A 12,301-nucleotide genomic window follows, 5' to 3' on the forward strand; every position below is an offset into this window, starting at 1 on the left:
GTATATCGTACAGTACCAATACCGAGCCCAGGTCGAAACACCGATACGGTACGGTATTACAAACCTTGGTTGAAAACAACTATTTCATCACAAGAAAGAAACAAAAGGATGCACAGCTACAACTCATATCAGCAGATTATTATTCATACAATAAAACATTGTGTCAATTAGAAGAGATTCATTCACAGAGCTTTGAGAGGACCAAAGTCCAACTATTTTCATTACAAGAAACAAAAGGATCCACAGCTACAAGTCATATAACAGCAAGAAATCTGTTGAAAGCAATTTTCATAGCAGATTGTTCATATAATAAAACATTGTGTCAAATTTCCACACAACATTTTCCAGCAAAAAACATAGTCAACATATGGACGATAGCAATTCAGCTTCATACTCCAATATCTACCGACAAAAAAAAAATACATCTCAAGAATAATTGTATTTGCTTGACATGTACCCTGCTTAGCTTTTCTTCTTGGTATATTTCTAAACCTCTTTTTTTTTTCTCATTTTTTGTGCTCACAATCACCTTGTTTTGAAGATCACTGACGGGGCTATCCAAAAAATTCCTTTAAAAAATAAAATTTACTCGAGCACCAATCATGTTATCAGACATTAAACCTGAAAAGCATAACATCTCCTTCCTTGACAATGTAGTCTTTTCCTTCCAATCTCAGCTGCATCAACAACAAACAACAGACCACTCAAGTGTAAGATCTAAAATGGGAACTTTATATACATAAACATATCTTGCAAAGTTTACAAATTTAGTCTTTGAATTAGTCCTTTTAAATTAAGTTTTCAATTGCAATACTTGAAGGGTATCGTACGTCTTTTAAGTTTCATACTTTCTCTTAAAAAAATCATCGGTAACCATGGTTATCAATATGCTCACCGGTGTAACATATGTGAATAATTTTAACATTTAAAGGGATAAATGCAAGGTCTAAATATTCAAAATATATATACATACACTGATATTATATTTTGGAGGGAACAAGTATGCTATTTTCAAACTTCAATATGACATGCTTTCAAATGTTGAAGTTCTGTATATATCATTGTTCTTAACATTCTTTTAGATTTATTATTCCTAATCATGGTTAACATTAATTTGATTGAGTTAAAGAAGCATATACAATATAAATTATATAAAATACTCCTAATATTTTTAATATCATTATTTTATAAGTATCAATGCAAATTAGAATTCCGACTAACAGTTGACTACGAAGAAAACAACTGACATTAATTAGATATATATAAATGTGTGTGTGTGTGCAAGTTTTTAAGTTTTGGAGTTATATATGCTAAATTTAAATTTGATAAATGCAAAATCACTAACTTTGTGGGATACGTGCAACTTTGCATTTAAAATTTTAACATGCTTATTATGAAGTTGAGCATTAATTTTATGAACATTCTCACAGAGGAACAGTGAATTGAACTTACGAGTCCTTTCTCTCTTGCAGCCGCTAAAGAGCCAGCTGCAACAAAATCATCATAAGAGACCTGCCAAATCAACCCCATCATCTGTCAGCAGTGGATTTAAAAGGGAATTTGACAATGGAGATAAAAATATACAGTGAAAAAACGTTAAAATATACAGTGAAATGAAGCTTAAAAAGACATGATTATTGATAAGAAGATATCTGTACCCTACTTAAATCGGTGAATGATTGTGGAGATAGCTTTTGTCCATGTTCTCATAATTTACTATTTCCCAGTAAAATTAGTAAAATTGTCGCATTTTCAAATAAGGATAAATTTTCATGAAAAAGTGAGTCTACCCTAAGAGCCCAAGTTCCCCAGTAAGTCTCATGTAGAATGTTTGAATCACTTAATTGGTAGAAAAAATAAAGAGAACTCACAGTCTCTGCTCTAATGAATCCTTTCTCAAAGTCTGAATGTATCACCCCAGCAGCTTGAGGTGCTGTCATGCCTGTTCGATTAAAACTATGGTTATATTATGAGGGATCATTCATGACAAGAAAATAAACCAAGTCCAAGGTACTTTTCACAACTAAACAAAACCAACCTGCTAATATTGTCCATGCTTTTGTTTCCTGTGAGAAAAGCCGAGGGCACATCAAGATAAATGGGCAACAAAAGGTAAAATCAAGAATATATAATCAAAACAAAAGCAAATGCTTACCTTTTCTCCTGAGGTAAAGTAAGTCCGCAACCCCAAAAGTTTATATGTTGCTCTTATCAGATTCCCGAGACCACTTTCACTAACACCAAGTGACTTCAGAAACTCAATTCTCTCTTCTTGTGCAAGCTCAGTAAGCTCAGCTTCTACCTAAAATCAGATTTATGCATCAGTTCAATTCAATTGTGGTTGACTCCATGGAAACAACACAATTAAAATGGACAGTGGTAGAGAATCAGCTGTTGAAGAAAATGTACATGAGAAAGATGAAATCAGATTTGGATGAGCATCTTAATATCTAATTCAACAAGGCGACAGTTACAATAGGTAACACATATATAAATTGTTGTAATACTCGATAGTTAATGATACAATAATGTGAATATTTTAAGATAAGAGTTAAAATGAAACCCTGAAAGCCAAAAAGAACATAATTCTAGTGTTGGTATCTAAAATAATAATTGAAGTTTTTGATTAGTGTCTAGTTCATGGCTTCAAAATTGCCATGCAGATACATATAGGTCATAATCTTTTGGAATGGATGCGAAAGACTATGGAAAGCCTACATCAGAGAACAATTCCAGTTGAATTTGAAGAAAACTTGTAAACATACTGTGGTCGTATCATTCTTCATTGCTAAAGAGAAAGAGCATCCTTATTTAACGAAAATATGATTGAATTTTAAGCAATTCCAGAAGTAAAAGTTCACACTTCCAATATGTGCATGCAAAAGCAATTATGTGCATTTAAAGTATACACACCAGGAATTAACTCTTCAATCATCAAGAAAGGAAATATGTTGAAAAGGAAAAAAGAATGAGAGGAGATGAATGATAAACTCAAGTTATGCAGAGGAAGAAGATGTACAATAAAACAAATTTCCATTCAAGGCTTATAATTTTAGATGGTGATGGATACCCCATGTGTCGATACCAAACCTGTGCTGATACAGTTACTATGCCAGATTGCAACTCTGAGGCAAGGTTCATCACTTCTTTGACATGAGGATTGTTATCTGGTTCAGCAAGATCAGATTCTGCTACATTAGCTACATATATGACAGGTTTCATGGTCAGCAAACAGAGATGATGTATAGATTCTTTCTCCAAGTCTGATAAAGAAACAGAGCGTGCAGGTCTTCCATCCATAAGTGTCTTTTGAATCTTTTCCAATGCTGATTTCTCTGCCTCTTCCTGGTAACATAATGGCATTGATGAATGTTATAAAATATAAACATATTACATTATTAGAACAAACATTTTTTAATGCATTCAACCTAATTGTTAAAAATAATAATTACGATTTTCATTCAACATACTGGGTATATTTGTGCTTTACCTTCATCTTGGATTGTGAATCTTTTGCTTTGCCCTTTTTAAGTTTATCTAGCCTTTTCTCAATCTGCAATTCTTACAAGGACAAACCTCAGTCCAGTCAGTTATTAAAGCATCTTGTCAACATATCCACAAGTAGGTAATTATTAAACTTGCATACCTGTTCAAGATCTGAGAAAACTAGCTCTAAGTTGATCACATCAATATCTGATTTTGGATCAACTTTCCCATTCACATGAATGACATCATTATCCTCAAAGCAGCGTACTACCTGAGAAGCAATTCACTCTATATAACTCAAATGCCAAATATAGTGAAAATTGTGATGTTAAGGTTGCCAACCAAGCCCTACCAAGTAGTTGGTTCCCCTCTTCGGCTTGAGGAGATTCTAGTTTGTGATCATTGTGAAGATTTTACCACAAGTACTTGTCCTAGATGATAATCTAAATGTGGGATCATTTCCTCAGTTAACTTATTTATATATAAAGAAAGAAACAGAATGTGTTTGTTCGAGTGTCAGGAATACAACCATGTAAAAAACTCTAAATTTGGGAGTCTACCCCAACCAGTACAGGAGCCATTACTAAAATTTGGGAATTTCTTTGGCCATGTCAACTTGAAATTGAAATTTTTCACATTTATAAGGAATAAATTCAAATACAGAGCCCTATCATCAATGTTCTTAAATGTATGGTATACAATACATGAGAAAGAAATCAGGAAGAGGATAAGGGAGAGGGAATCAATTGATAAAAATGACTCACTAGAGAACTATAAAATCATGTCAATAAAACGATATGCTGTTTTTCTTCCTTATTTATTAACTAAAGCTGTAACATCATGATAACAAAAATTAGTGTTGCTTCTCTTTCTCATAACTAATTCTTCCCATGAAACTTTGCACCAAATCACAAAGATTAAATGTCTGATTAATAGTCAACCAAGACAAACGGTTTATGTCTTTTGATTGATTCATCTAACCATGGAACCATATTTGATGTACCTAAATATGGAACCATATCAAGGGAGTGAAAACTGTATTTGCTCAAAGATACAAAAAAAATGAAATCAAATACAAATAGGAACAGAAAAACAAAATTGAATCAGGTCTAGGATACAAATAAATTTAGACATTTAACACTTGTAAAAACTAAAAACTAATTCAGTTATTAACATAAAATATTCCATTTTTGTATGTATTACACAAGTAGTTATAATATATTCTAGACTGGCAACAAATTACAAAAGTTAGTTTTGCTGAAAAGACAGTTGTGAATTCCCAATATGTCTTTTCTTTGAAATTACACGTGGATGTAAGTGTTTAGATTCATATATCTGTATCCAAACAAAAAACAAAAGAAAATCCAAATCCAATTTATTTACAGAATTTTTAACCTAAATTCAGCTGCGATGAATAAATCCAGATTCAATCAGTCCTGATCATATGCACTCGTACTTAAGCTACAAATTTCAACCTCACATACAAAGACAACAAACAAAAGGATTGTTCTTGCTTTCTTTTTCTTGGAAAACAATTTGGTGATCACAACTTAGATTTGCTTAAAAAACAAAAGGGCCCCAAAAGTTGGATGGGCTTTTAGCTTATCTTTCTTTTTATTGAGGTTGTCATGAAAGAGATGAAAGCTATAGGCAGAAAGTTAGAATAGAAAACCAGTGATTTAAAAAGGCGCTCGGGCGAGGCGAGGCGAGGCCCGAATGCCTCGCTTCACTTCCAGGCGGCGCGCTTCAAAGAGGGCCGCCTGGGCGCTCGCCCGAGCCCAGGCGCTGGGCCCTTCGGTCGAGCGCCTGGGTTAAAGTAGGCGACCGAACCAGGATTTTAGGTCTGGTTCGGTCTCCGGTGGTTAGTTGGTTCAATCGAACCAACTAAAACCGATATGAGTTGTTGCTGCCCAACCCTAACCCTGCTCGTTGCCGCTGCGGCTCCCGCTCCCGTTGCTTGCCACTGTCGCTGCTCGCCACTCCCGCTGCTTGCCGCTCTTGCTCCCGCTCCCGCTGCCGCCGCCGTTGCCGCTACCGCTGTCGCTGCTCGCTGTTGCTACCGCTGTCGCTGCTCCCGCTGCCTCCTTACACTCCCGCTGCTGCTGCCATTGCCGTTGCCGTTGCCGCTTCCTCTTTTCTCAGTCAGCACCCCCCTTACACTTCTCTTCCTTCTTCTCCTTCTGTATACTGTTAATAGTATACAGTATACTGTTAACAATATACTAATAATAGTATTTGTATTTATTAGATTAATAATATATTATTTTAATTTTAATATTGTTAATTTTTATTTATTTGAAATTATTAATTATATTATATATTTTTATATTTTAGCGTCTCGCTTCGCTCGAGTGAGCACCTAGCGCCTCGGGCATTTTTGGACCTTAGCGTCTTTGGCGCCTAGCGCTTTTTGAATCACTATAGAAAACAATACAAAGTTAAGGGTATAACCACAACATAATAAGAAATACTAGATTCTTAATTCCACGAATACAAATTTCTAGCTAGCAAATGAGCTATAACCAACTTTTAGCATCAACATTCATTAATCTAACCTATACAAACAATTAGGCATTGCATATTCCTAGTCCTTTTTTCTGTTGAAGTTAAGTATTTATAAGACGAATGCAAGATATAATGACAAGAACGATATTCTCAACTAAGTTTAAGATGAAGTAAAATTGAAATAGGTATCAGGTGTTTTCTCATCAGAAGATGAAATGATGTCACGGGATAGTGGCATAAATTTTACAGCTTAAAATTGGTCTCTGATGATGAATCTAAAAGTTCATTGTACAAGCTAAACAAATATATATAGTTGCAAATATCATATGCGAAAATAAATAACTAAGAAAAAATCATGATGGAGCAAAAAGAATCTGATAAATCAATCCTTAATATGTAATAAGAGCTTAATTACTAACAAAAAGAACACAACTACAATAGCAAGTCTTGGCATAAGGATTATTAATAACAAGCACAATAATCTAGCAGCCCTTTCAAACATTTGTTTTTAATATCAAAACTAATGCATCTATTTAGCAAGACAATTTGCAGTTGGTACTTAAGTGTTTCCTAGTTTTGACATAATTTTCTTGACATCATCACTATCTCATTGATAAAAAAAAAGCAAGAACAAACAAGCAATGAACAGATATATATATATATATATATATATATATATATATATTAATACTAAACATGAGGGGAAACATTAACCTGAAGTATGGAATCCACTTCACGAATGTGCGAAAGGAATTTATTTCCCAAACCCTGCAAATGACAAAAACAAACGAGAAAATGACTATGGCCTAAATCAAGATCAACATGGTATGTAACAATTATCTAAACATAAGTATATACAATAACTACACAACCAGAAAGTGCTCCACTTATTCCATTTCCTCACTATTAATGTCAAACATGAATTTCATAGTCAAGAATGATAGAAGCGGATGACCAATCGACTTAGTAGCGATCACCCAAGCAAAGAAGATGATGAACACATGCCGAAAGTTTTACTCCTGCTCATCCGACCGATCATAAAGGAGACACGAACATTAGCCTTGGCTTCGGCACACAAAACCATAGAAGATAAAGGCCTACAGCAGCTCATCAACAAGTATCCGAAGCTTTTTCAAGAACACAACGATCTTCCCCCACGATGCATGGTGGAGCACAAAATCCAGGTTATCTCCAATGACCCTTCATTAAATCTTAGCATGTACTAGAGTTCGGTTGTGGAGAACGAAGAAATCCGTAGACAAGTTGTTGAGCTTATTGAGAGCAGTACCATTTAACTGAGTAGTTCCCCTTGTGGATCACTAGTGATGATGGTGCTAAAGCAAGACAAAGGTTGGCGCATGTACATCGACTATCGCACCTTAAACAAGACCATGGTAAAGATTCGATACCTGTTGCCCCGGATCGATGATTTGCTGGACCAACTACAACATGTCATGATCTTCTCAAAGCTAGATCTCAAATCAAGATATCATCAAGTTTGAATCCAAAAAGAAGACATGAAAAACATCCTTCAAAATAAGATAAGCATTGTTCAAATGGTTGGTAACGCCTTTTGGCCTATGCAATGCACTGACCACCTTCATGCGACTCCTGAACGATACGCTACACTTATATTGAAGATTTCATCATCGTCTACCTCGACGACATTCTCATCTACAAGTTGCGAGACATGTTGAGCACGTGCGAAAGGTGTTTGAGCTCCTAATGAAACACCAACTATGGCTCAACTCAAAAAAATATGAATTCAACAAAAGAGACCTCATCTTCCTTGGCTTCATCATTGGTGAAGAAGAATTCAAATCGACTTGGACACGGTCAAGGCAATCCGAGAGTGGCCGAAACCGAGGATGGTCACAGAAGTTCGAAGCTTTTTAGGTGCATGTCAATACCTATGTAAGTTTATCTGAAACTTCTCTATTCTTGCGACTCCTTTATATTCCCTCACCAAGGCAAATTAAAGATCCGAGTGGACAAAAAAGCATGATGATACGTTCGACTAGTTGAAGAGGAAAATCAGTGAGGCGCTCATGCTAGCCTTACCAAATTTAAAGCAATCGTTCAAGTTAGAGGTAGACACATCGAGATACGTAATGGGAGTTGTTTTGATGCAAGATGGCCGACCCACAACATACCACTCAAAGATTTTCCAAGCAACTCAGTAGAATTATCCAACACATGATAAAGAATTACTCTTGCTACATCCAGCAACCAAGCATTGGCATGTGTATCTCATAGGGAAGGACACAATCATCTACATCGACCATCAACCACTTTGATACCTTCAAACATAATCCAAATTACAGCAAGCACGACACATGAAGTGAATGACATATCTGTAGTAATTCATCCTTGGTGATCAAGTATGAAATGGGCATACAAAATAATCTAACTGACATGTTATTGCAACCCCCGATCACGAGTCATTGTTTGTCTATGCATATGCATGTCATATCTAGTTTTCACGAAGATTATGTGGATATGTGCATAGGAGACCCAAATTCAAAGGCATCATAGAGAAAGTCAAAGCAAGAACCAACATGGAATTCACGCTCTAAGGAGGACTGCTCTACAAAGGTGCTCAGCTTTGTGTACTAAAAGAAGTAGGTTGTGTTAATTGGATGTGAGAAGCACACTCGTCGAAAGTCGCAACAAATTTTGACGTGAACAAAACTTTGATGAACCTGAAACGACATATAAACTGGCCCCAAATGCAACAAGATGTGGCTCATTTCGTGTGAGGTTGTGTCCTTTGCAACACTTCAAAGTCGACCAACCAGAAATTAGGATTGTACACTCTATTGCTTGTTCCGTCATGACCGTGGGAGAGCATCTTTATAGATTTCTTGGGAGATCTACCTATGACGAGACGAGGACACGACTACCTCTTTGTAGTGATTGATAGGTCGATAGGTTCTCAAAGATGATGGTGCTCATGCCTTGCAAGAAGACAATCACCGAAGGAGTAGCGTAATTATTCTTCCAACACGTGTCGACACACTTCAGCTTTTTGAGTTCCATTATGTCCGATCATGATGGATGTTTCCTGGGCAACTTTTGAAGTTTTCTCTGGACCATGATAGACACCAATTTGACAAAGAGCATAGCCTTCTATCGGCAAACTGATGGCCAAACCAAAATAGTAAACCACACCATGGTTCATCTCATTAAATGATACAACTCCCAACATCCAAAGACATAGGATGAAAGCCTAAAATAACTTCAATTTGCTTTCAACCAGATGATGTACAGTTCTACCAACAAAACACTGTCTAAGGTATGCTTGGGTTATTTACCTCACAGTCCTTTTGATTTGCAATTTACAATTGATTTGGAATCATCTATCTCCAACAAAAGAAATGCAACACAACAAGCCCAAATATTTCTAGAGCATATCCGCAAGGTGCATGAAAAGATTGATAAGTAACTTCAACGAAGACAACACCAATAGAAGTAAAAAGAACGATGCGAATGACACCGTGTCAAAGTATAATTCTATGAAGGAGACCTTGCTTAGCTACGTCTTGGGCAAAAGCAACTCAAAGGAAAAGCAAGGAAGTTAAAACTCATGAGGTATGGGCCATTCAAAATCTTAAAGTGAATTGGAGACAATGCATACGAACTCAATTTACCATCCTACAAGGAGATGTACTTAGATGTGAACATTGAGAACTTGAAGCCATTTGAGCCTTCGATGCTAAACGACGAGCTAAAGCCACTAAAAAAAATGTTGTCATCTATTAAAGACTTGGTGACTAACTAAGAAAAGCCCCATGATGAAGACACTATCATCGAGAAGAAATCCACTACTACCCGACTAAGCATCAAAGTTGTCTTCCAAATTGGACACAAAGGGCAAAGACTAAGTGTAACAAGATGATTACTCGAAAAAGCTATTGAAGCATAATTTCCCCAACTTCAAAGCAAGATTCAAAGGGACGTAAATCACCTAATTGGGAGAGTTGTGATCAAGAATGATCTCAACAACACTTAATCAGTCTGGTCGACCCTTATCCAAGGGCCTCTTGAAGTCTCAAAACCCTATTCGGCCAAGCAAAGCCCATATCACAGGCAATCTCACCAAAATAGGGGTAGCCACCAAGCAAGGGAGGTGCCACTCCTACTAGGAATAGGAGAAGGCTATGCGACAACCCTATAAGGAAAGTCATAACCTAGCTACAACTCTACCCCTACCTCAGCCATAAAAGAGGAAGAAGAGCCCCATCTAAAACATCTCAAAGCAATAGCAAGGAGCCCCAGTCTGTCACGAACTTAGCTGGTTTTGCCTAAGTCGTACAACACCCTCGCATGTTCGTCTGCAAATATTAACCTCCCCGAAACCTCCTATAGCCCCTTAGGACCTAAAAAAGAGAAAACGGGTTAGAAAAAGTGTTTCACTCAAGATCCATAAGTATCGATTTCAACAAACACTTTATAGCCAATGCAAATTACAAACATAGACTTCGTAAGCTCTAAACAGTCGCACAACAAAGGAGCCAAAATGATCAACTACAGACTGAAATGCTCACATGACACAACCTTCGTTTACAAGCCTAAAGCGGCCACTAAAGCCAACCAAAATGAAGCTGCTAAGCCTACTGTCAGCCCTCTACATGCTGTGTAAAGCATGAACAAAACCAAAAGACACCGACATACATAAGTATTACATCAAACACTTCGTTTATAATTTTGTCTGTGACAAGTCGACCTTAGCTTTCCAACCTCCGCTGAGAGCAAGAGAAGAGAGAGAAAGAATTCTACAAGGTGTTGTACACCTCCAGCCGTAGCCCCTTCCTCCTCAAGTTCCTACAATCGAAGTTCTTCATCAAGACTTCGTCCAATTATTGTGAGAAGTTCCAAAGCCCAACTACTTGCTATCCATACCTCAAGAGGAGGTTCCAGCAATAAGAGAGGAGGAGACTGAGACCAACAACGATACTCAATCTGTCGAGAGCACCCAAGTGCTATTCGAAGACAACATACGTTCTTATACACCTTTAAGTCTTTTATCGTGCTTTTATTCCACTGTTTTAGCCTTTATAATTAGCACTTTAACTTTACAAGCAATAGAAGTTGTTTTTGTTTAGGTTTCATGCTTGTTTCTTAGCGATATTTCTCTCCTCTGCCAAAACTTCCATCTGAGAGAGAGGTGATATCGGATCGATAGATCGTCGAACTTGAACCCTGTACGGATCACTGGCAACTATAAATCAAGCATATACATCCAACTACGATGAAGTAGTTTCAATTAAATAATCTTAGAAAACATGTCACAACTGTAAGTTTGTTCCTCCAGCAAAATTTCAAAAAAGAGTAACTTTGAAAAGAACAAAAGATTGATCTATGAAATGGATTATGCTTCTGCAGCAACTTTAACATCAAAAAGACACAATCATGAACAGGAACATGCTAAATGACTTCTCTTTTGAATATGAGGATATAAATGATATCAAACATTTTACCTCTCCTTGACTTGCTCCTTTCACTAGGCCAGCAATATCAACAAACTCTATAGACGCTGGGACTGTCCGCTGAGATTTGCTGAGCCCCCCAAGAACATTGAGTCGTGGATCAGGGACCGCGACTATGCCGACATTTGGCTCTATGGTACAAAAAGGAAAATTCGCTGCCTGAGCTTTACCATTCTCAACCTGAAAACAAGAATCAAGTCATAAGACAAAACACTAAAAAGATCACCAAGTTATGAAAAAAAGGCCAAACAACTGCAAATTCCACAGCAGAAACCACAACCAATCCTTGTGTCATAACACCGAACACGCCCTCGCAAATCCCATTCATAATTCCTGACAACTGACAGAGACATCTACACCGGGAAAGTCGCAACCTTTCTCAGCGCTTGCCGATCAAGATGTCAGCTTCGTTTTCTCTCTATTCCTCGATACACTTGAGGAAGAGAATCGGAAGCAGGAAGCGTAGTGTTGTGCCCACAAGAATGTGAGAAAGGAGCTTACTACGGCATTGAATAGGGTGGACTTGCCGACGTTCGGGAGACCGACGATGCCGGCTTTGAGGCTCATGCTGAGCCTCGAGCCCGAAGACGAGAAGAGCCGCCGCCACTGCCAGCGGAGGAGAAGCGACGAGGAGCCCGAGCAATACGACGACGCGGAGGACGGCTGCCAGCTCAGCCCTATCAGAGCGGATCCCAAAACCCTCGCCGCCGCCATCGCCCGCCGCTTCGCGCTGCGCTCTGTCGCAGCACAACAGGAGAAGCGGACGAGGGAAACACGAGCGCTGCACCACTCTATAAGATAAGCGACACGTGTAAAACACG

General features: G+C 37.6%; 1 protein-coding gene across 1 annotated transcript; it reads right to left on the bottom strand.

Annotated features, from left to right (window-relative positions):
- Nucleotides 1–273: 273 nt before the first annotated feature.
- Nucleotides 274–12,245, bottom strand: LOC135678084 (uncharacterized). The gene is made up of 11 exons (XM_065190448.1): nucleotides 11,982–12,245; nucleotides 11,472–11,660; nucleotides 6,706–6,759; nucleotides 3,647–3,757; nucleotides 3,491–3,553; nucleotides 3,091–3,345; nucleotides 2,156–2,302; nucleotides 2,039–2,066; nucleotides 1,872–1,942; nucleotides 1,453–1,512; nucleotides 274–677 (listed from the first exon to the last, which is right to left on the bottom strand). Exons 1-11 carry the CDS (start codon nucleotides 12,192–12,194, stop codon nucleotides 609–611), a joined length of 1,260 nt encoding a protein of 419 aa, XP_065046520.1. The 5' UTR covers nucleotides 12,195–12,245; the 3' UTR covers nucleotides 274–608.
- Between the last annotated feature and the right edge of the window lie 56 nt (nucleotides 12,246–12,301).

This window comes from Musa acuminata, chromosome BXJ1-7 (genome assembly GCF_036884655.1).
Source record: "Musa acuminata AAA Group cultivar baxijiao chromosome BXJ1-7, Cavendish_Baxijiao_AAA, whole genome shotgun sequence".
Taxonomy (NCBI): domain Eukaryota; kingdom Viridiplantae; phylum Streptophyta; class Magnoliopsida; order Zingiberales; family Musaceae; genus Musa; species Musa acuminata.